General features: G+C 38.2%; 1 protein-coding gene across 3 annotated transcripts in view; it reads left to right on the forward strand.

Moving 5' to 3' along the window:
- CCSER1 (coiled-coil serine rich protein 1) overlaps positions 1 to 26,299 on the forward strand; it is an 801,991-nt gene that overhangs the window by 558,937 nt on the left and 216,755 nt on the right. For all 3 annotated transcript variants that reach the window (XM_036339701.1, XM_036339716.1, XM_036339709.1), the window contains exon 8: positions 19,989 to 20,072. In XM_036339701.1, coding sequence (XP_036195594.1) covers positions 19,989 to 20,072 — 84 coding nt within the window. The remainder of the gene's footprint in view (positions 1 to 19,988; positions 20,073 to 26,299) is intronic.

Below are 26,299 nucleotides of genomic sequence, written 5' to 3' on the forward strand. Positions count from 1 at the left end.
TATCAAAATATCGACAGTCTTTTATTTCAGCTCTTTTGATAACTTTTGTTTTTGCCTTGGGCAAGTCACTTATCTTTTCCATTCTATTTTCTATTTCAATTTACTTATGAAAGATAGGAAGAAGGATTGCAATGTACCTTACAAAAAAGATAAAATCACATTGAAAAGAATTGTGAAAACTAAAACAGTGTGTTAAATGCCAGATATGGCAGCAACAAAAAAAATCTGTTATAAAATAATATATTAGGAGTAAGTGGTTTTAATAGTGTGAAAGGTAGTAAAATTATGTATTAATAAATCCTTTATTAAGTATTCAGATATAAATCATATATATATATATATATACACCTGTGTATATATATATCATTTTAACTTCAAATTTTAGCTTAATTATTATTATTTTTTTTTTTTACTAAAGCACTAAAGGCGCAAAGGACAGTAGATGGTTTGCCCATCCATTCATTTAATTGATATTTATTGAGTTCTTCCCCTTTGAAAATTACTGAACTAGATGATTTGTGCTGTATAAAGATAAAATATGGTACCTATCCTCAAAGGGGTTATATTTAATAGGGAATTAAGATATATAAACAAAAAACTCTATTAAGGTTCTCTTCCTTAGTGTAGAAACAAAGGCAAGAACAATTCTGAGATCAATGAAGAAATTTAACAAGATGCAGAGGCCTGATTGAAGGCAGTGACAATGATAATTGAGGAAAGGGAATAAATTAAAAGAATTTTGGAGTAAGGAGGGAGATTGTTTGTCAGTTGTTTATGGAATGTGAGGGAAGATAAGAAAGATAAAGTCTTCTGGTTTCACTTGCAACTCTGGGGCCTATGGGTACAGCAAACATTAAACGCAGTCCAACTTCCTGCTAGATAAACATAAAAACTCACAATATTTACCCCAGATATTATTACCTAATATATCACTTCCTACTTTCAAGGTGAAAAAAATTACAGGACATAATCAAGGCAGGAAACAAACACAATCTGAAGAGAGAATCAAGCTACAGAAGCAGACATATATATGACACAGATTTTAGAATTGTTAGACAAGGAATTTAAAATAATTATAATATGTCAAGGGTTCTAGTGGAAAAAGAAACAACATGCAAGAACAATCTGGCAATGTAAAGCAGAGATGGCAACTCCAAGAAAAAACATCACAAGGAAATGCTACAAGTCAAAAGCACTGCAACATAAATGAAGGATGTCTTTGATGGGCTTATCAGTAGACTAGACTCTGCTGAGGAAAGAATCTGTGAGCTTAAAGATATGTGTACTGAAACACAAAAAGAAAAACATGAATGAAAAAATAACCAAATATCCAGGAACTCTGAGATAATTTCAAATAATATAAAATGTGCCTAACTGGAGTACCAGAAGAAAAAAGAAAGAATGGAGCAGAATAAATGTTTAAAGTAATAAAGGACAAGACCTTTTCAAAATGAATGGCAAGCACCAAATCACAGATCCAGAAAGCTCACAGAATTCCAAGCAAGATGTAAGTCAAAAAATCAACACCCGTACATGCAATATTGAAACTGCAAAAAAATCAGCAAGCAAACAAAAAGACAAAGAGAAAATTTTGGAAGAATTCAGAGAAAGATAATATTTTACCTACAGAGAAAAAATATAAAAATTACAATGGACTTCTCATCAGGAACCATGCCAGAAGAGAATGGGGTAAAATACTTAAAGTGCTAAAAGAAGTCAAGGATGAGTCAGGATTCTTGGTCAAGTTATAGGAGAAATTACATTATTAAGACCGGAAGTGTAGAAAAAATAACATGTTGCCCCTTGGGATGAGGATCTTTGATTTGAAACTTTGAGTCTGACACACCCAGAATATAACAAGTGTAAGTCTCTAGGAGGCAGTTAGAAATTTGGCTCAAGATTTCGTAAGAGGAGGGGTAGGGGGATAGATAATAAATACTGAAGTGCTAATTTATAGGTAGTTGTTAAGATGAAACATTTAAGGGAAGATGGGAGAGAGCTTCAGATGGAAACCTGGAATGAATGGGAAAAAAAAAAAAAAAATATATATATATATATATATATATATATATATATATAGTGACTTTGAAAGAACAAAATGAAAGGAAAAATGTTAAAACATTTGAAAAAGTATCATACTATGTAATAAGAGAAAATGCTGGTGCAGAAGTCCAGGGGGATGTTGTATTGCCAAACCTAAAGCATAAATCAGGCTGAGGACTGGAGAAAAAAAAAAAAAAAAAAGTCTACTTAACACTGATGAGAGCAATTTTAATTAAGTAACTAGAGTGGAAACCAGCTTTCAGAGGCAGGGAGATTGATTATTTATTAGTTATTTATTCATTTGCCGGCTAAATTGCAAACGATGGTGCGGATTCTATATGCAGTTCCTCTTCCAAGAATCTCATTAATAAAAGAAGGAGAGAGTCAGGAACAGAAGCCAGGAATCGCAGAATGTTTGCTGTTGCTATATTTGTTTGAAGAAAGGCAGAAACTTAATCTAGTTTAAAAACTAAGAGACTTAGTAGAGAAGATCTAAACTCAGTTACTCTAATTTAGAGGGCTTTCCCCTTAGAGGAGTAATCTGAATAGAGTGAACAAGTGTATAACCTTTCCCATCCTGTTTATGATCTTATATACAACCAACTCTGAACAATTCCAGGGAAACCCATCTTTTCCCCATCATCCTGGATAGTGGAAAGTGTTTTCCACATGGGGACAATTTACGGCACACTGTGACTACAATAAGCGAAATTATACTCTTTATCATAAATGCATATGCTTTTTAATATATTCTGGGAATCATTCCTTTTCAACTGATTTTTCAATAACAACATGTTCCAAAGAGTGAAGTTAGAAAAATGAAAACAGATGGGTTCCAATTCACACCTCCCATTGAGTCTTAAACCTGGAGGGGTAAAGCAGGGAGGAGGAGACTGTAAATCTTTGAAAAGCTTCCCAGATGACTTAGGTAAATCGGGTGATTTAGAGAAATCTCCATTCACTCTCTGTTGAAAGATGCCTATCTAGTTTGCTAACCATGTACTAGTACTTCAGTATTGGCTTCCTCCAAGATATAGTTTTCTTTTCTTTACTTTTTATTATGTTATAATTCGGTGACTTGCTTGGCTCCCTTCTTATGATGTTAGACCATGCACAGCTGGGAAAATTTAAAGTAGCGATGGAAGAACAGCAATCATGTTTAAATTCACAGTAAAGTGAACATAAAGGTCTATTACTTTCAAGATATTATAATACCATTAAAGTGCAAATCTCTCAAAGTGACAAATTCAGAATAAAGACGTCATGAATTAAAATTACAATTTCTGTGTTCAAGCAAAATAACTTGACAATTATTGACAGAAATAAGGCACCATTCACTTTTACAATATGTGCTTTCTATATAAATCTCAGTTCAATGCCATTTAAAATTGTACACTTTCATAAGTTGCCATTTATATATTTTACAATTATAACATTCTAGTAGATTTTCAGTAACATCTTTTTAGCACTGACAGTTCTTGTATACTTTCTTAAGCTTAACTAGCAAAATGCTTATTGTTTCTCTTTGTATAAAGAGTACTTCGTGGCAAAAAGATTCAAAGAGGCCATTCTTTGTCTGCAGGTGCTTATAATTTAGCCACTTTTCTCCACGTTTTTTAGTGTCTACATGTTCAGGCTATTCTAAGTTTGTGGGTATTTATGGGGGCGGGTATATAAAACTATTTCCAAATTTTATCTCTTCCCTGTTTACTAAAGGAAATTTTGGTCTTGTCTACTTAATTTTTTTTCCTCCCTACACTCTGATGGGGGCTGCTTCTTTATCAGAGATATCCTTAATGGTTTTTATGGTGCAAAATCAAGAAGGAAAGCTGGACAGGTAGAAGAAAGGTGTCTCCTATCCTAAGCAAGGTAAGCAAGGACTGTAAAATGCTTAGGGGTAAGAGCAGAGGGGGGTGTATCAGAGAAACTGACAGAGAAGAGAATAATAGTGCAGATTATTCTTATGAACTTTGTGTTCTAGTCATGTTGTTCAGGATATACAAATGAAGATCTCTGGTTGTTATGGAACTTTTTTATGGGCCTGGAATCATTTCTTTTGAAAACAATATTATTCTGAGACTATACCATGTATGCCATGGATTCACTAGGTCATGTGATTGCTCAGTATGTTTGCATAAATATTTTGTTTTTCATATATATATGAATATATATATTTATATATATAACATATATAAATAAATGAATATATATATATATTTCTAGGATATAGCACCTTTAATATTGCAAGCACATTACTGAAAACTTAGAAAATAAAAAATTTATAATCACACATAAACCCATAACCCTAACAAAATAATTGTCATAATTTTGTATATTTTCAGATTTATGATAAGTATATATTTTATTTATACATTTACAAATATATATATTTTCATTTAAGCACATAGGTTTTGTAACCATCATTCTTTAAAATTGCACAATATTTCATTTAATAGATTTACCATCATTTAATAATAATTTTTTGATTGTTGTATACTTAGGTTGCTTTCAACATTTAGACATTATCATGCTGGACATCTACAGTATGGCTGCTAATTTTCAGTCTTCAAGAATTTTTTTTTAAATAGCAGTGCTGGGATGGGATGGGGATGGGTGTGGGTATCAGGGCATTTATTTACATTTTCTCCCATGTCTGGAGGTGATATTTTTCTTAACTACACTTTGATTATATGTGAAAAGGAATCTGAACAATTGCTCCATGAACTTCATTACATACTGATTAGCAAAGTGAATTGGATTTTGATATAATTGACTTGTCTACACATTTTGATGAACCTCAAGTTTCAAGAATGTGGTGGTGCTTCCTAACTGGCAGCCCTAGTATCTGTACTAAAGTCCACAACGGGAAGTTCTGGGATTCATTTAAATGATTAGGTGATTGTGACATAGAGGAAGAAATACTGTGTCAGGTAAAGCCTTGCATAGATACATGCACTTGCTCAAGAATCAAGTAGTGACTAAAAGTGCAAAGATAAGGATACTATGTTTATAACAAAGAATAAAGAACTACTGTTATATTAGACTAGAGCAGGGGTGGGCAAACTTTTTGACTCGAGGGCCACAATGGGTTCTTAAACTGGACCGAAGGGCTGGAACAAAAGCATGGATGGAGTGTTTGTGTGAACTAATATAAATTCAAAGTAAATATCATTACATAAAAGGGTACGGTCTTTTTTTTTTTTTTTTTTTTATTTTTATTCATTTCAACGGGCCGGATCCGGCCCGCGGGCCATAGTTTGCCCACGGCTGGACTAGAGGCTCCGTGCACGAAATTCGTGCACGGGTAGGGTCCCTAGGCCTGGCTGGTGATCAGGGCCGATCAGGTTCTCTGTCTCTGTGCCTCCCTGTCTCCTCCTTCCCTCACTCCCTCAGTGCCCCACCACCTCCAACACTGGTCGACCACCATGTTCCATGCCACCCCCCGGTGATCAGTGCACATCATAGTGAGCTATCAAACTCCCATTTTCTCAGTTGAACTCCCAAAGGGACACTTTGCATATTAACCTTTTATGTATATGTATATAGATATGCTGATAAGCCCATCTATTTCTAATATTTCTCTATGTTAGAAATAAGAGTAAGTACTTAGAGAACTTTAAAGGTAAGAGATTTAGTAAAAAAAAAAAAATAGGTTGTGCTTTATATACTTTTTTCATTCTTTCTTTTTGCTCATTTATTAACTATTTAAAAATCATATCAACTCAATTATCCAATATAATAAAAGGCTAATATGCAAATCGACCGAACAGAGGAACAACCAGTTGCTATGATGTGCACTGATCACCAGGGGGCAGATGCTCAGCCAGAAGCTGGGCTCAAGGCTGGTGAGCATAGCGATGGTGGCGGGAGCCTCTCCCACATCCACAGCAGCACTAAGGATGTCCAACTGCCATCTTGGGCCTAAAGCATCAGTCGGACATCCCCTGAGGGCTCCTGGGCTGCCAGAGGGCACAGGCCAGGCTGGGGGACCCCCCACAAGTGCATGAATTTTGTGCGCCTGGCCTCTAGTTTATGTATAATCTATATGAAGATGTTGCAGTTGAATTTATGTTATGTCTATATGTTTGATTCCTAGGTCTGCTATAATAAACTATCACAAACTGAGTAGCTTAATCACGAGATTTATTGTCTTAGAGTTTTAGAGGCTGGAATTCTGAGAGTAAGGTGTCTACAACTATGCTCCCTTTGAAGGCACTAGGGAAGGATCTGTTCCTGGTCTAGCTCCCAACTTCTGGCAGTTCCTTGGTTTGTGACAGAATAACTCCAATCTTCATGTGGCATTCTCCCCATGCTCGCATCTTTGCATCCAAATTTCTTCTTTATAGTAAGACACCGGTCTATTGGGTTAGAGGCCTAAGTATTCCAGTTATTTTTCTTATCTTAACCAATTAATCTGCAATTACTTATTTCCAAACAAGGTCGCATCCTGAGGCACAGGGCATTTTTACTTCAACATGTGACTTTTGAGGGGACACATTCTATTCTTTTTTTTTTTTCTTTTTCTTGGGGGGGGGGATTTTTTTTTCTTTTCTTTTTTTTTGACTCATTCTATTCTTAACAGTCTGTTAAATAGTTCAAGATTTTTTAGAAACAAGATATTTTCCATTGAAGCACCACCAACAGAAGATTATTTCATTTATTTCTGTTCATGGATATTTCTCTGTCAACTGAAAGCCAATATCTTCACCTATGTCCTTGACCTCATCTCTTAACACTTGAAGGGTTTCCCTCCTTTAGTTATTTCTTCTTTCTCCTGTATTTTTAACTTCTCCCTCCTTGCTGAATCATTCCCAGCAGTCTTTATTATACCAGCTTAAGCTTTTTCATCTAAAACACACACACACACACACACACACACACACACACACACACACACACCCTTCTCAACCGGATTAGCTACTATTCTTCATTCCTTGGAAGGGGCTTGCATTTGATAAGCACATAATTGTGCTTTAGTTTAGTTTTCATCCTGGAGTCTGCTTCTAACACTTATCAAAAAGGGCCTTATTTTTTGATGAGCCCTTATTTTTACTTTATCTGTGTTACATCTGATATCATCAACCTCGCTCTCCTTCTTAAAAGTATTTCCTGCTATGGCTATTCTAACACCATGTTTTCTTTGTTCTCAAACTGATAAATTGTGGTTTTCTTCACTTTTTTTCCTATTATTTATTATCCACGACATCAATATACTGGTGATTCCCAAACCTCCATTTGCTGACCAGAACTCTCTCTTCTGAGCCCCTACCTACAAAGCCAGTGCATACTATACTTCTTCAGCTGGATATTACAGCTCGTCTTTTCTTCATTTTGGATTCTTTCACCTCAAATTGTATTTGCTCTCAACAGGAGTGAACAGTAATTGCATTCACCCAGAAGATCTGCCAGAAACTTAGTGTGAATCTTGACTCTACTCTCATTTTCCCCTCCCACTCTTAAGTTTTGTAAGTCTCCCAAGGCTGAAGTTAAGGTGTTGGCCAGCTGCATTCTGGGGTCTCTTCCAAGCCCATTTCTGTTATTGGAAGAATTTAATTCCTTGGCATTATGGGTTTAAGGTCCTTTTTCCTTGCTGGCTGTTAAGTGGAGGCTTCTCTTATCTCTTTAAAATTCGTCTCCCTTCTCATGGGGACTCTCGCAATCATCAAAACAGCTTTCCTGAATCAAGTCCTTCTCATGCTTTCAGTATCTCTGACTTCGTTCTTATGTGATTCTTGGGGGTTCATTTGACTAGATTAGGCCCACCCAGATAATTTATCTATTTTAAGGTCAACTGTACCATAAAACATAGTATAACCATAAGAATGATATCTTGTTCTATTCACACATTCTGGAGATGAGGACAGGAGAACTTTGTGGTGCTGTTTTACACATTCTACCCATCACAGCCTAACTGTGGTTGTTTTCTTTATATGTATTTGAATGTGTCTATGGGGAAAAAATGCTATGATCGCCATTTTATGAAAAAAATGGAAATTCCAGGAAATAGTATAAACTACAACTGAGATCCAGTGGTTTTGTAATAATGAACACTTGAGTTTAATTCAGTAATGATTATTTTTAGTTCATTAGTATAGGAACATTCTTAAAACACCGAAAAATGTGGTTAGTAACAACTCCCTGGTAAAGATGATTATCCACTGACATGTATGTGAAGCATTTGGGATTGTTTCAGAATTTCAATAAATTGTATTTTCTCTATTAGTAATTGATTTATACAAGGTCACACAGATAATTTATGACACAACAAAGATTCCAATAAAGTCTTCTCTGCCTAGATTGAGAGACAGCAAGAGGCAACATGAAAAACATGGCTAGATTTGTGGGTTTTTTTTTCTACAGCAGGTGAAAGTTTCTAGTATAGTTTAATGCCATTCAGTTATAATCTGAAACTTTGAAGTACTCTTAACTTTAATTGCTATAACCTTTAAGCCAAAATTTTGTTTTTTGATGGATGTTAATTATGCATTTAGTCACAATATGCAGGCATTCACTATATCAGCAACCATTCAAAAGTATATCTATTTCATAAGTTAAAAAATCAATTTTCCCTAATTCATATATAGGCCATCTTAAAAGACTCCTGCTTAACAATGGACATATAACGAGTACTTGAAGATACTACTGTGTGTGCTGTCGTTATCCATTGGTGCTCTAAACAGAACAAAGCATAACCTTTACTTTTTCCCTTAATATCTAACACTGGTTTGTGTTTTGTAGCTGTGATCTGTAGCTTCAGCTAATGTTTTCTGCTTTTTTGCAGCTTATTTTTCTGACCTCCCAGACTGCCTAAAACTACTGCTTAGATTGAGTCACATTGTCCATAATTCCTGTACAGCATAATGTTGAGCTCTCTACTTTATCTCATCTTTAGAATTCTACAATTATGCCAGAATCCTTGATAAACACCCCTAAAGCATTACTTATTTCTGCATTCTTCATCATTGTCACAATTCAGCAGCACCCCATAAAAAAGAATACTACTAAATTTTTAGGATCTGCTAATATTATGATGTCCTCCTCTGGAGTTTTTAACTCCCCTTTATTAACACATAAAACTAAAAGGGCTTTACTCTCCCTTCATTTTGCAAAAAACACGCATGGCCAAGCAGTGCCCAATATTACCCACATTGTCCTTCCCTCTATCTGAATTGGCATAAATGCCCCAGGCTCAAGAGCTGGCTCAGCCTCTTGCCCCAGAAGGATGGTGGAAAGGTGCCCTCTACCTGCAGCCAGCCCCTGCTAGTGCTGTGTTTTATGAGATATAAAGATCCTTTTGATAGAGGGATATAACATACTGACACTCTGATTAAAGGCAGAACTCATTGTTACTTATACCTCCACTGAGAGAAGGCTTCCAGGCGGGGCCATGCAGGACAGAATAACAGCAAACTAGAACCAGAGGGGGCAGTTTATGTATGGCTGGCAAGATGGAATTAGCTAGGTTTCCCTGGGGCTACCTGAGGACCGGCTAATTTGAATCATTTCAAGAGCTCTGGGCCATACAGTCTGTCCCTAGTTGCTTAGTACCTGGGCTGGTGGTACATAATGGGTCTGGAGTGGGAGGGCCCAATAGGGAAGTGTTTTGGATGTGGACTTAATCAGCTGTTCAAGAAGGGGAACTCACGGGCCTCTCGCCAGGGTCTTGCACCTGGGTCAAGACAGCATTTTAAACAAAAAAATAAAAAATAAAAGCAACTTAATTATACACTTCTAGGTGGGGAATGGGATGTGTGTGATGTTTTTGATTACTTTTTATTCCCAGAAACTAAGTTCATAGTTATGTTCAAATATAACTCTCTTCTTTTCTTACTTAAAACATAAAAAGCAAGTAAGCATGCCTTCATAACAGGAACTTTTAAGAAGATGTTTTTAACCACTTTTATTTTTTCATATATAGTATATATTGTGGGAAGGGTCACTTAAAGAATTGCTTTCTGTGCTTAAGAAATGAGGCATAAAAAATAAATAAGATATCATGTAGTAATTTTGCCTATCTTCTGTGAGAGAAAATAATGCTGGTATCAGGAAATCTCAAAACCTCATAAGGACATGTCTTTCCCTGTGAATTTTGTATCAAGCAAGTTCAATGGGACAATATGAATTAATATTACTTTTATCACTTTTGACTTTCTCTGGAGGGAAGCTCATTGTTGATGAGTTTATAGAGACATTTATGTTTTTAGAGTGATTTATAATTGACTTTGATGAAACCCATGGGTTTAAGAAATCAGGAAACTAATCTGTGATACCTACTAACTCATTCTATGACACTGAGGCATTTGTTTCATATCCTTATATCTGAAAATTACGTACCACCATTTAAAAACTTTAGAAATTGAAATACCAATGTTTGCTTTTAAATTTTAATTTACACAAATTAAACTGTATGAAATAAAGAAAAGAACAGTGAAAACTTTGAATAACATTTTTATAAGGATCATGACCTGTTAACATGCTATTTTCTTACTGTACAGAAAAAGAAAAGTAAGATGGAGTACATTATACTAGATGAGTTATGCAACACAATTTTTTCTTATTAATGCAAGAAAGGGTATCTAAGAGGGCTCTGATAACTTGGAATGACAAGCTCATGGTCTCCTGGAACTGTTTTAACATCTTAGCAAATTTCTAAGTATAGGCTAACGTTTTTAACTATTCAAAAAATGTAGGAATACATTAAATAATGAGCACAATTTTAGGGTCTTGGTATTATTAATGGTTTTCTTTTACTTGACTTTTGCTACAACTGTCTTTTCTGCTTCATTTGTATACCTAAAGCCCTACTTGGCCTAGAATTATATAATTTTGATTAAAAAAAATTGGTCAAGAAATATTATGATAGCAAAAAAAATTTTGTACATAAAAGTGTTTTTTAAGTTATAAAGCTCCTATACAATTATAGCATTGTTGTCATTATCTTCTGAGTGATGAAAGTCAGTAAGAAGTCTTAAGATTTTATAAGAGTAATACTTGCTATAAAATTATGTTGATATCCAGTCTTGTATTTAATTGCTTGAAAAACATAGGCAATATAACACTGTGACAAGGGACAATGCCATGTTTTCTGATTTGATTTACATGTGAAAAAATACATTGCTAAGATACTCACTTGGAACACATTTTGAGCATTTATTGTGCCTTTTTTATTTTTATATTTCTATAAAAACAATATTTAGGAAAAAAGGCACAGTGTACATCAATGGAGTGTTAGTATATCTCTTAAATGTATAGTCAAATTTAGAATATAAAATCTCTTTATTTAATTTAATGCAGGAGGAGATGATGGGTGGAGGTGGGAGGGGGTATTTGGGGGATAAGTGGTGATGGAAAATAATAAAATAAAGGAAGAAAAAATAAAAGGAAAAAAACTTAATGTTATAGTGTCATGTAGTAATTATTGATATTTAAATGCTTTATATATTTTAATTGTTTTATACTAAATAATAAAAAATTAGGGTCCTATTTTTATTGACCTTGCTTTCAGTATTTGAAAAGCAGTTCCTCTTATAGTCCTGTTTATGTTGCAAATAGCCTGCTACTTAAGAGCTAAGTTAACTTAAGAATTATGAGGTCCATTATTTAGGTAGAGCTGCAGAATATTGTCAATTTATTAACATTTTTGTACGCTTTAAAGTCTGCCCTGCTGTCATCTCCTACCATATTTCTATTTTTTTCTTTCCTTTTTTCCTACTTGTTCATAACATTCTGTCATTGTTTACTTGGATAGAGTTGCCTGTTTCCATTTAATCCTTTGACCTTTTCATTTATAAGAATAAGGGAGTAGTATATAAGTCATAAAGTAAAGCCCTCCAGAGAGATGACCAAAGTCTATAAATAGAGAGTCATGTTGACTCAATACCAATTTTAACTTGCTTTTCTAACTTGCAGCCAAGAGTTATATTTATAATTTTACCTGAGGAACTATGGGGAGGTTTGTGAGTTATAAATGATTTGATTTTTTTTTTAAATCTGCATTTCTAATTTCAGCATATGATCATTTTCAAGTTGATTTACAGATTGTATTTATTTTTAATTTTATGATACTTGCTTTCTGTTTATACACTGGTCTTAAACAAAACGGTGATTCTAATTCCAGTCAAAAATAAATTATAGAGGGTGGGGGGAGAGTTGTAGGGAAAAGGGCTGGGAGCAAAAAAATAATAAGTAAATAAATAAATAAATAAATAAATAAATAAATTATAGAGTAAATGGGACTGAAGTCAGCTCCAGGACAAAATACCCAAATATACAGGTATCTGGCTCTTAACTTGTCAAATTTATAAAAGTGCGGAAATCAGATGATTTGTAAGGAATTTTTATATTTGTATTTCTGAATCTCTAGTAGTTTATATAATGAGAACATAAATATCCTTTTTATGCATTAAATTAGCTACTTGAAATTTACACTAAATATAATATAACTTAAATACCAAAATCATAAGTAAATCACAACACATTTTATTTTGAAAATTAGCGCCATACATTTTTATAAAACTATAATGACTCAATTTACACGAAGTCTAATAATTTGGAGTTTGCCCATATGTTCTGATAATCTCTATAACAAATCATCCCATAACTTAGAAGCTTAAAACTGTACTTTTATTTTCATAATTTTTATAAGTCAGGAATTTGAAAATGATTCTACTCAGGTAGTTATGGGGAGATGTTGGCAGGAGCTTTGGTCACCTGAGGCTCTGGGGCTGGATGTGCAAGATGACTCGCTCTCTGGGCTGGCAGTTAATGCTGGGTGTCCTTTGGCAGCTCAGACAACGCTGTCGATGGAAGCATGACTGCTGGGTTCTCTCTGCAAAGGAATAAACTGAGAGCGAGTATCCCCAGAGACCCACTGTGGAAGCTGAAAGGTCTTTTGTGATCTAACCCTGAAAGTCAAGCAGAGTTACTTCCATTGTATTCTATTGGTCAAGCAAGTCAGTGAAGACCATCCCGGGTCCAAAAAGAAGGATTAAACTCTATCTTTCAGTAGGAATAATATCAAAGGAATTGTAGCTATTTTCAATATACTATGTTATGCGTTCCATATTTATGAATAATTATTGAATTAGGAAGTAATTGAATTTTAGTCCTAAAAATTAATTATCCTTCAATGAAACAGAGGATGCTATACTTATTAAATTCTATTTTTCCTATTTGTGACTAATATCCATTGAAATAAATACAAGGTTACATTGGTTACATTAGCCTTTGTGTTAATGGAATATCCTTATTTTGAAAACCAAGAATATTAAAATCCAGTTAATTCTACACATCAACATGATTTCTAATTCAATTTATTATCCCGCCAAGTGTGTCCTAGAATTTTGCAAATATAGTGAGAATATTGAGGGAAATCACTACCAGTCTTCATCTCAGAGTAAGAATTATTCAAATTCTTAACTGAAGAACTGAGGATTTGATCCTCTTATTCTCAGAAACATCAAGGTTTTCTTACCAACACCCTCCACCAGCAAAGGCTTTCATTTTTGCATCATACAGGTATAGACCACAATATACTGACTATCAACAAAACTCTAGAAAACTAATATTTACTTTCAAAGTCATTAATAGATAAGGTTTTTAAAAATGGCTTCTGATGACATATGATAGTTAATGTGTTATTCCATAATTAAATGCAAATGATATGTTAGCACCTGTCTGATTTAAAGCTGTGAGATTCTGAACTTCTTGAAAAAGTTCCCCAGGAATGAAATCACAGAATTGTGAGAAGTGAATTTTTTTTGGAAAACCAAGTTTCTTTACAATTTTTATTAGCTGAAATATAGATAACTATTTCATTTTAAACTAATTAATCAACAAAATATAAATTAATATACGAAGAAATGTTGATAACTAATCAACAAAAAGCAATTGTAGTAGATCCAGGCTGAGGCTCAGATCCCCTTCCAGTGAGGACTCACTGCCCAGCTGCAAGTCCTGTGGTTAGCTAACTGCTCCAGCTATTGGTGCCTGTAGGGCCTGCCTCAGCTGAAGTCAAGTTCATCTGAGACAATGAGTAAAGTAATAACTGAGATCTAGTTCCCTCAAGATTTCGCCTAACCAATGGCTGAACAGGAGGGAGTGGTATAAGAGCCACCCGCTCACCCTCAACCCTGGGTTCTTCTGAAAGGCAGTGTTGGCTGTGGAGCCGCTCCTTCAACTGGCAGAGTATTTGTGAGGGAGGACTCATGGCCCAAATAAACTTCCGCTCAATTCTGGTTCTTCTCCTTTTCTTTTCGTGTGGATTTACTCTCTAATAAACTTTTTGCACCCTTAATTCCACCTAAGTACTTGTTTCCAGGAGAACCTAACCTGTGGCATTTTATTTTATGAAGGGAGTTAATCATTTGAAATTTGGGGAATATAAACTAGTTTATGTCAGATAATTTATAGTCTGGTGTTATCACTAACCTCCACAGAAATGTCCATGGGGCTCAAAGAAGTTCAGAGCCACAGGGCTGCTTAACCGAAGAACCGAGGATTTGATCCTCTTATTCTCAGAAACATCAAGGTTTTCTTACCTGCCTCGTAAGCCTGCTGATATCTTTTTTGCACTGTGGAGCAAGCTAAGCCTTTTGCCACTAACAGTGCAACATGTAATATTTAGAATCTATACAAATATTAAAAATGATTAATATAAACTGTATCCAAAAAGCTCCATTTTAGGAAAGGAATAGAACTATTATGGAAGAAAAGGAACAGAGATAATTAGCGTCTCCCAGTCAAGCTGGTGCCAGCACATGGAAGGAGATATTAGTAAATTTGAAACATGTTCTAGATTGCTTTGTGTGAATAAGAAATGAACACAAGAACCAGAATAAACAAGTATTCTATTTTCTTTGATCCATTAGCTGTTTTCTTCCTTGTCAGCTCAGATAAGGTTAACAGATTCAGAAAAAGTGAGAATTCTCCTAATGTTTATACTGTTTGGTAATTTTATGAGAAGGAAAGGTGGGTTTGAGTGTATTATGTGTGTCAGTTATAATGGTTGGTGCTAATAATATGCTAATGAAATAAAGGCATACCTCAGAGATATTGCAGGTTTGGTTCCAGGCCACTGCAATAAAGTGAATATTGAAATACACAAACCCGTAATATTTTTGCTGGCAGAGAGTGTTGCCTTCAATTAGTAAAAACACATCTGTGTGTGCAGCTCAGTAAAGTGGTGCTCAATAAAACAAAGGAGTTATGCCTGCAGTCTAGCCACTAGGTGGTGGGGGTAGGAGAGAACCAGTCCATTGAGGCTGTGTGCAAGCAAATAACACTTGAACTTTAGTATTATATGAAACGTAGAGGCCCGGTGCATGAAAATTGATGCCCTGGAAGAGGGGGTTCCTCAGCCCGGCCTGCCCCCTCTCACAGTCCGGGAGCCCTCAGGGCTGGAGGCGACCGGCGATCAGGGGAAGGCGACGCCCCATCACAACCGACAGTCGAACGTGCCTCTCACAATGTTGTTGCTGCTGCTGTTGCTCCGTGGCTTCTCTCTGTGCTGTGGTTCATACTCGCCACGCTGGGGTTGTGCCCCGGGTTCATGATGTTCAAGGCCTGGCCCTGGGGGTTCAGGCCTCCCATTGCTTGCTGCTGTGGAGGGACAGCAGGTGGTGGCCTGCTGGCTTGCATGGCGTTCAGATTCAGCAGGCTGGGCTAGACTGAAGGCCGGGCTGGCTGGCCACTTACTTGGCTGTGTGCTATTTGATGAGAGCTGCCATCAGCTGAGGGTTTGACTTAAGGATGTTGAGCATGTGCTGCTGCTGGGGGGGCTGGGAGACTTCATGGTCTGCAGCAGGTCCTGCAGGGCACCTGAAGAGATGTTCTGAGGTGGCTGCACCTTGGGTCTGCATAGACATCACGGTTCTGGGCATGCCTCACATTGACTGTTGCTGGGGGATCTGTGCTGGCTGCCACTGCTGGGGCTCGGGGTGGGGGGGGCGGGAGACAGAATAACAGGCCCACTGACTTGGTTGGGTCACATTCAGGCCCATGAGGGCCATCTGGCTCTCAGGGGTCACTGTGCCTCAGGGGCATACTGTTGCTGGTGCTCACCCAGTACAGATGCTGCTGCTGCTATGCCTCATGTGCAATCTGCCGGGCGCCTCCACTGCTGCAGGTGGGCCTGGGTGGGGGGTGGGGGGGCTGGCACCTGGGTGGGGGGGCTGGCACCTGGGTGGGGGGTGGGGGGGCTGGCACCTGGCTTCCCAGTGCAAACTGTGGTGGGGGGCTGAGTTCTGGCCACGCTGGAGAAGCCAGCTAGTGACATGCTCACAGACGAGGTTTGGGGCAGAGCTGGGGGCTGTGGTGTCCAGGGTGTGCTGGGATGCAGTGTGGGGGGCCGGGGTGATGCTGAAGGAGGGGAAGGCAGACTCGGCTGAGGCACGGTGCAGGTGTTGATGGTGGCATCCACTGGTGCATGAGCTACGCGTGCTGTCAGTGGTGCTGTGTCTTCTGCTGGTGGAGCTTCTGCTTGATGTTGAGGTAGTAGGGAATGGGGCATGTGTTTTCTTGGCAGTGTTTGGCATGGTAGCAGCAAAGGGCCATGAATGGCTTGCACACTCTGCAACCTCCATTGGTCTTGTGCTGGCAGCCCTTGGTGTGCTGCACAACCCACCTCACCTTCTGGCAGATGGCTGCGGGCAGTTGGTGTTGCAGTACTGGCGGGCATGCCTCAGGACTGGATGCAGCACTGGATGGCCTGGCGCTGCCACTCCGGAGGCTCCTGAACTGCAGAGCACCTGCCACCCCTGCAGAAGCAGAGGCAGCCCTGCCTCCTCCGCTTCCGCTCCCCTGCATCCTCCACTCTGGCTCCGCAGTGGCAGTTACTGCCTCCTGCCCAATGGATCCCTCGGTGGTGTCAGTGCTGTTTCCTGAGCAGCCAGCAGAAGAGCTCTCAGGGCCCCCTCCTGCCTGGACTCGCCAAGAAACAGGCTGTTTTGGAGCCAACTTTTATTGTCCTTGCTGCGGTGACGAAGCAAGCATTCCGCCAGGCTGCTCACGCTGCCTGTTCTCAGCGGCTGCCCCCGGGACTGGAGGACTCCGGAGGGGCTGAGAGGACTGGGCGTGGCCATCTTGTGGTTGTGGGTGCTGCCATCTTAGTGATGGAGTGATTGTTAATTTGTATATTACCCTTTTATTAGATGGGATGGTGTATAATTTAGATGGTATGGATCTTGTCCTTACTCTCTAGGGATACATAAGTCATTCAGCAAGGGAAAGCTCCCTAGTGGAATAAGGAGTAATGCTTGAAAATGAAAGATTCAGAGTGGGCTGGGGTTGAGCACCTATGATGTGAGGCCATAATGTATCAAAAGAGATTTTATTCCCGACACCTGGGTGCAGGTGGGCTGAGACCAGGAAAGGCATCAGTGAAGAGAGCAGGGAGAGATATGTTTTTATTAATTTTTGCTGGCTGTAAGCTGCTCTGCTGATGTAAGGGTCTGGTCCATCCTTGGTTCTTCCCATGCCAGGTGTCTTCTGGTTATCTGAGCTATACTGTGCTCAAGTCTGCAAGCTTTTTGCTAAGCACAATACGTTTTTCTCTGCCCCGTTTTATTTCCTTTAACCCTTTGCAGTCCAATTTTATTTTTGGAATTCAAACAGTCTGGTCCAAATTAATTGATGGGATTGAATGTTGAACGGTTTGCCGTGTCGACCTCAGCCTCCATGTTGGACCGAAAAGGGTTAACCCTTTCAGAAATGCCTCTCCCAGCATGAGAAATTTGAGGAGGATAAAGGGTTGCAGTGGGACAGTGACAATGTAATCTAGAGACATGCATGTGTAAAGCAAGGAGACAGGAAAGAGCATTTTTATGTTTCTGTTCTGTGGGTGAGCCAAGGTGGTAAGAAAGTTGGAGCTTAAAAAGTTTGAAACCCCAGATACAAGCAATAGCAGACAAGGAAAGGCACTATGCTATGCTAAAGAGTTTTGACTTTATTTTTCCTCTGAAAGAGGAAGTGATTTGCTGTTAAATTAATAAGTGATATAATTAATTCCCATTTAGGAAAATATTTCTGGTAGATAGGGGAAGTTATAGAGAACCAGTTTAGAGACTTAATGCAGTAAGTTATGTAAGAAGCAATGAGTACCTAGAGAAAGTTAACTCCTGTCCAAGAAACATCAAGGAAATAGAGATTAAAGAGTTTGGTACCAATCAGAGGGGAGAAGGTTGGGGGATTGGGTGAAAAGGTGAGGGGATTTAACAAAGAAAAAAAAACCTCATTGACACAGACAACAATATAGTGATGACCACACTGAAAGAGGGTAGTGGGAGGTAGAAGAATATAAAGGGGGGATGAATGGTAATGGAAGGAGACTTGACTTGGGGTGGTGAACACAATATAATATAATTAATATAATATAATATAATATAATATAATATAATATAATATAATATAATATAATATATAAATGACATTATAGAATTACACACCTGAAACCTATATAATTTTATTAACCAATGGCATCCCAATCAATTCAATAAAAAATAAAAAAATTAAAAAAGAGTTTAGTACCAGATTTGGTTTCTAGTGAACAAGAACTGAGAGCATAGGATGACTTCCTGGTCATTTTAGAAAACATACTGGGAGAAATAAGTAGGAGTAAAGCTTTGGTGTAGGGGAAAGGTTGTTGAAATAAAGATTTATTATAGGCAGCTCTCACTAACACCAGAGAGGTGTCACTGGACAGCCCCCTGAGCGAGTGGCAGAGGGCTGTCCCCAACCTCGATCATTGTCTTCTCATACAAATGAGTTTATATGAGAGACCCTGACTGCATTGTGAAAAGCCAATTTATTAAAAACAATTAAGGCATGCATCTTTATTGAAAAAAAACAAAAGCAAAGCAAGCGAACCTACACATCTGGCTCATGAAGCACAGGCGGGCTCTCAGCTAATCTGAAGAGCAAGTTTGGTTGGGGTCTGTGGCATCGTACACCCTCCTGGGTATAGATCTCAAAATTCTTTTGTTGAATAGTTTGGTATAGATTAAGTCTCAAGGTCCCCCCGCCCTTTTTTTTAACTTTGTTGAGGCCTTCCCAGAAATAATGAGAAGCACCTAGCAACTTTATCTTGCCAAGCATTGAGAATGCTGGATTCTCTGCTTAGGAAGTAAAATGGCCCTTTTTTCCTTTCCCTTTTCCCCCTTCCTTTCTGCATTCTCTCATTAGGGAGGTTTTTAAACCATTTGCTCTGTGTCCTTGGCTGGGGAAGATAATGGCTTGTTAGTTACAAGCTGGCTGCAAATTGCCCACAGTGTTTGGCCTTGTTTTAACTTTCCCGTCAGTTTCCCTATTCCTCCTGCCCTGGATTCTTACAACACATTGAGTGTAAATGTCTATAGGACAAAGCTGAATATATGCTCAGTAAGTAGTTTTATTCATGGGTTGGAGCTTGGAAGACAGGTAAGATAAGCCATAGATGTGGCTGAGTGTACATGTAGAGAGTGAAGATTAAATGTCCACAGATTGCTAGAAAAAGGGACAAATGTTATAGTGGAATCATTAAAGATAAAGACTACAAATGACCATTGGTTTGAGAACTAATATTTAACTACAGCAAGGGAACAAATGGTAAAGTCTCTTTTTTAGAATGTAGGCATTTTTATTCCACTGATATGTATGCACAGGAATGGGTGAAAGAATTTAGGATGACCCCTAGGTTTCTGTCTTTGGGAACAAAATGGACAAATGGACATCCAAAGAAAAGGACTGATATAAGGAAAAAACACAGGCGTGTGTATCATTTGTAGCATAATATTTTTGGATGAATTAGCTTATTTTGCAACTTAGAATATTATGAATTATCATAGTGTAGAGGAAATTTCACTTTCATTAGTCAGATGCAATTATCTCCCTCTGTGTGAAGCTGACTTTCCTTATCAAGAGCAAAGTGAAGGGGCTAAGCCTATTATGCTGTGTCTTTGATGTTTTTATAGGATATAATGAAAGATGACTGCTCAATGCTGAAGCTGCAGCTGAAAGAGAAGGATGAACTCATTTCCCAACTTCAGGAAGAGCTGGTAAGTGATAATATTTGCCCCACAAGTGTGTTTTCTTTGCAAGATTATTTGCTATAAACCCTACAACAATTTATTTATTAATACTAATATTACTTATTTATAAATGGTTAGTGATTCAATCTGATTATCAATTTTGTAATCCTGTGGTAATAAGGATTTGACAATCTGAAAAATAGCACGTTTTATATTATGTATTAAACTTGATATAATTCAGAAACAGATCACTGAACCAAAGTTAGACATTTCAGTTAAATCTATGAAAAATTGTGAAGGATACAGCCACATTTTACTTTGTAAAGTACATGATTTAACTCTACTATATCTAGAGTTAAAAACATATATATATATATATATATATATATATATATATATCCTAATATGCAAATAGACCAAATGGTGAAATGGCCGAACAACCAGTCACTATGACGTGCACTGACCACCAGGGGGCACACGTGGAACATAGCGGGTGTCAGCATCAGGTGGCAGAGCACAGAACATGGCGGGCGTTGGCCACGGTGGGATGGTGAAGCGGGGGGCACCAGAACAAGATGGGGAGCTGGTCACTGTCATCAGGGCAAGCCTCTGATGGTTACTGAAAATTCTTTGCTCCTTAGCACTGTGGTCCTGCCTGGTGCTCGCACCTGCTACCAGCGTCTGGCCCCCGTCCCAATCACTCCGCACCATCAGTGGGTGCGAGCGGGGCCGAGCCGTAAGAGTGTGGGAGTGGTGGCAGTGGTGGCAGTGGGAGCAGGGCTGCTGGCAGACAGGGACCAGGCACCGCGGTGGGAGGGGCCGGGCGGGGTGCAGAGGATGGGCCGAGACCTGCTCCTGTGCCCACCACATCCTTGTGGCCCACAGTGCATGAATTCATGCACTGGGCCCCTAGTGTAATATAAAGCAAATTACTCATTCATCCTGCAAACAAAACCAGATTTTACTTTTTATTTTCATAAAATTACCAATGATACTTATTAATATAGATATTATTTTATATAAACCCCAGATGAAAATATCATACAGCCCTAACTGGTTTGGCTCAGTGGATAGAGTGTCGGCCTGCAGACTGAAAGGTCCCAGGTTCGATTCCAGTCAAGGGCATGTACCTTGGTTGCGGGCACATTCCTAGTGGGAGGTGTGCAGGAGGCAGCTGATCGGTGTTTCCCTCTCATCGATGTTTCTAACTCTATCCCTCTCCCTTCCTCTCTGTAAAAAAAATGATAAAATATTAAAAAAAAGAAAATATCATACAGAAGTATGAAATGTATATAGTTCATGTTTTCAGGGTGTGTTTTTTAAATGTGGTATCATAAAAAGGTAATCATACTTTTATAACATGAAAACACATTTGGTAGGTAATAAGTACTGGGCATTACTTTTCAAAGTATGTGTTTTCAACTTATGATGGTTTCATATTTGACTAGAGATTTGATTACCTTAACAATAATGTATAATGTAATTATTAAATATAATTAAGTGACAAAACAGATTTTATAGACCATTAAGCTTCTGAGAACGTTTAACATATTGGTGAGATGGCAGGCAAATTTAGAGCATATTTTATTGACTCAGCAACTGACAGCATGTTACTGAGACTTGACCTTTATTTAGACTGTTCCATGATTGAAACAATGCTGATTATCGATCTCATGAGCATAGTGTTATTGCTGATTTAGAAATGTTAAAAATCCTTGTATAAGTGAACTTGAGCAGTTCAAACCCATGTTGTTCAAGGGTCAGCTTGTAGTCAATTTGGGTAATTCAAATTTAAAGTAAAAAGACACACTTAAGCCTCGTTTTACTAAGTCAGCCAACACAGGACCTTTCTTGGAGGAGGGGGTACTAAATGTAATTGTAGCCATGTGCCATTGGCTCTGGCAGCAATAACTTCTTTCTCATTTCACTCAACAAATGAAGGACAAATATGCATTAACTATTAGAATATTAGAATGTCCTGGGGTTGTTTGTGTATGTGGTGTGGCAACATTGAAGAGAAAAAGAAATGTTCTTTTCAGGAAGGAATTTTTTTTTGGTAAACCTGAAAGAACTAGTTTACACATGGGTGATTATTCCCTACTGCTTTATAACAGAACAAAATCTCCTCTGCCCTGCTATGAGGTAATGTGAAGGGCATAGGCTAGTGGTGCCCATGTAGAATCGGGTATGCACACATCAAATTAGATCTTTAAAATGTTTTTATTTTCCTCTTTTCTCTCCCGTACAAACTTACATGAATTTTGTTGAGCTTGTTGAGGACTTTTAGTGACTTCAGTTCTTTTATTAGTTGGTTTTCCATTGAAAGGTATTTCTTCTCTTATGAAAGCTTATGTGTGGCTTATATTTGCAAACCCTTAATCATGGTATTGTCTATTTATATTTAAATTATATGTAGTTTAAGATTTATTACACACTAGAGGCCTGGTGCATGGATTCGTGCACCGGTGGGTCCCACAGCCTGGCCTGTACCTTCTCACAATCTGGAACCCCTCAGGGGATGTCAGACTGCTGCTCCTGCCTGCCGCTCCCACTCCTCCCAGCCCCGCTGCACCTGCCACAGGCTCGCACCCAGTCAATCCTGATTGGGAGGGGCTTGCACCACTGCACGGTGCTTGCCAGCCATAGCCTCGCGTCTGGCGCCCATTGGTCAGCTGAGTGGTGCTCCTGCTGTGGGAGCGCACTGACCACCAGGGGGCAGCTCCTGCGTTGAGCGTCTGTCCCCTGGTGGTCAGTGTGCGTCATAGCAATCAGGTCGACTGGTCATTTGGTCATTCGTTTGGTCGCTTAGGCTTTTTATATATAGACTAGAGGCCTGGTGCACAAAAATTTGTGCACTCGGGGGGACGTGGGGGGCTCCTCAGCCCGGCCTGTGCCCTCTCGCAGCTCAGAGGCCTGCAGCGGCAGGCGGGGAACGTTTGTTTCCTCCGTCACTGAAGCAAGCAAGCCTCATGTTAGTTTCTAGCTGCCTGGCTGCCGGCCGCCATCTTGGCTGAAAGTTAATTTGCATATTGCCCTGATTAGCCAATGGGAAGGGTAGCGGTCGTATGCTAATTACCATGTTTCTCTTTTATTAGATAGGATTATTCCTTGCTTTCCTTTTCATCTTATTCCATTATATAGACTCATCTGATTCATTTATTGTTTTTAGAGTCCTTTCCCAAATGTTTCCTTTCAATGGGGGTATTGATGATATGGTATCTAAATCTTTGAATATCTCTTTACCTTGAAAGATAAAGGATGCTGCTATGGATTGAATTGTATCCCCCCAAATTCATATGTTGAAGCCCTACCCCAATGTGACTGTATATGGGATAGGGCTTTTAGAAGTTAATTAGGATTAAGTAAAGTGGTAAGTGTGGAGTCCTAAATTGATAGAATTTAGTGGCCTTGCACAGAGGAAAGGCCATGTGAAAACAAAAATGACAGCTGCCTACAAGCCAGGAGGAGAGCCCTTAGTAGGACCTGACCATGTGGGAACCCTGATCTTGGACTTCTACCCTCCAGAACTATGAGAAAATTAACATTTTAAGAAATATATATTGTTTATTGATTTTAGATAGAAAGGGAGAGAGAGAAACATCTATGATGAGAGAGAATCATCCATCAGCTGCCCCCTGCTTACCCCATGCTGGGGATGAAGCCCACAATCCAGGCATGTGCCCTGATGAGGAACTGGACTGTGACCTCCTGGTTTATAGGTTGATGTCCAACCACTGAACCAGTAGGACAGTCTTAACTTGTTTTTTAAGACACCTAGCCTGTGATATTTTGTTATGACAGCCTGAGCTAAGACAGATACCATGTCAAAGTATAGTATTTTTAGGTCTTGTTTCTTTTTTCTTAGTAAATAACATTCCATAATTTTTAAATTTGGGTGCTGCACATGACCTTTTTCCATGGTTTACCTAGGTGTGTGACTATATTTTTTTCTTAATTATGACTAGTATCAGCAATCCTGTTCTGTCCATTCAAGTCTTCCTTCAAATTACAAATTTTCTCTTCAAGGCTTCCTTCAAATTATAGAATATTTTTTCTCTTGAAACCCATATGTCCATATTTGATCTTATTGATCTCTCTCTCCTTATATTTTTCTTTTAGTATTGAACTATTTTATATTTAGCTGAAATTTTTCCATTAATATTCTAAGCTACTAATTTGTTTATCAACAATGATTATATTTTTATAGTCTAATAAATATTAAAATACAGAAATTATTTTTAAATCTAGGAAATAATTGTAATGTTTTAATTATATACTATTAAATATTCTTAGTATGTGCTGGTGTTAATTTGTCATTTGTGTGGCAGCATTTCTATTGCACTGTAGTAAGTAGCCTGTCCTTAATATCTTGCTTGTCCTTCCTTCCTAAGATATTTGGTCCCCTTAAAATCCACAATTACTTTCTTTGGCTTGTTTATTTCTCTATTTATCCTAAGTACTCAGGTTAAAAAAAAGAATAGAAAATTTAAACCAGAGATGGTCAAAGGCCCAATAGAACCTGCTTTTGTTGGCTAGTAACAATGAACAAACTTGAAGGATTTTAGTCATTGGCTTTCTTTTGTGACACCATGAGGTCTCTTCAGTTACAAATATTAAACAACTGACTGATGTAGGTGGCTGCTCTGCAGTTCTTCCAGCCAAAAATACTCTGCAGATCTTAGGATGAGAAATTAGGGAAGTATCACCTTTCTTGTAGGGATGGATATATTCCATCAGCTGTTTTCTCTCCAGAACCTTGATTTTTCATTCTAATCCCAAGCTTATTGGTGCTTGTCCAATGACTCCAGTTAAGCCCCTAGAACAGTCTTGAGATTCCTGTCTTCTCAACACCCATCAGAACCAAAACTGTCCCACATGTGCCTCTTAGCCTTGCCTTTCTGCTTCAGCCAGAAGAAATTAGTGTCAGCTTGGGAGATAATAGTGTCAGGAAACTGTATTCAGAATACCATCTTCTTTTGAGACTCTTTGTTCATGAACCCTCTGATAGCAAATTCAAAATGGTAATTATATTATGCAGTCTCCCCCTCCACAATTCATTTTTTTTTTTTTTATCAAGGCTTCAGGGGCAGCTACACTACATGAATCCCCAAGGCATACACCAGATTTGATCAACTTTGCGTTAGGTTAGAACAGTGGTTGGCAAACCACGGCTCGCGAGCCACATGTATGCAGCTCTTTGGCCCCTTCAGTGTGGCTCTTCCACAAAATACTGACTTCTGCGCATGGGCCACAAAGTTTCAATCGCACTGTATGTGCGCTCCCGCGTGTGGTATTTTGTGGAAGAGCCACACTGAAGGGGCCAAAGAGCCACATGTGGCTCGCAAGCCGCAGTTTGCCGACCACGGGTAGAAGATCAAATAAGAACTAGACTAGAGCAAAGGAGGCACTAATTCCTTTTATCTTCTTGGCCTTATCTTTCTCTACATGAAGAGGAGACCGACTGAATATAGTGATATAAAAAATCAGAATATGAGTGTGCCTTTGTGACTAGATTTAGTTATCTTTCTTCTGGCCTCAGTTTTTTTTAAATTGTCAAATAATAAGATAATACTAAAATATAGAAAAATAAATATTTATCAATGAGTTTGATACATTATAATATATAATGATAGTATATGTCAATAATATATATTTACATAGCTGTGCATTTATAAAATGAAATGGGGAGTATTGCATATAGTATAACATTGCATAAAATATACATGGAGAGAAAGTCTAGTTTAATTAATAATTATCTTTAGGTAATATGAGAATATTTAGATTCTGTTCTATATGTTTTAGTAGTGTTTCACTTTTAATGACAAGTATATATTCCTTTTACAATAAAAAAAAATCAGACATATCTCTTGGGATAATAAATGAAGACTGTAGATTGATTTTAGTGGCTCTCATGCTGTGGTGTGTGTGTGTGTGTGTGTGTGTGTGTGTGTGTGTGTGCGCGCGCGCACATGTAGGGGGAATGCCTTAGTCTGCTTGGACTACTGTGACAAAATACCATAACTGATGGCTTAAACAACAGACACTTATTGAGGTTCTGGAGGCGGAAAGTCCAAGATGTTGGCAGATTCAGTGTCTGGTGAGAGCCCCCTTTTTGATTTTTGACAGCTGTTTCCTCCATATGTCCTCACAATCCTTCCCTTGGTGCATACACACAGGGAGGGAGGGAGAGCTCTTGTGACTGTACCTCTTCTCATAAAGACACTAATTCTGCCCTGAGGTTCTCACCTTCATGA

The sequence above is a fragment of the Myotis myotis genome, unplaced genomic scaffold, assembly GCF_014108235.1.
Source record: "Myotis myotis isolate mMyoMyo1 unplaced genomic scaffold, mMyoMyo1.p scaffold_m19_p_1, whole genome shotgun sequence".
Classification (NCBI taxonomy): Eukaryota; Metazoa; Chordata; class Mammalia; order Chiroptera; family Vespertilionidae; genus Myotis; species Myotis myotis.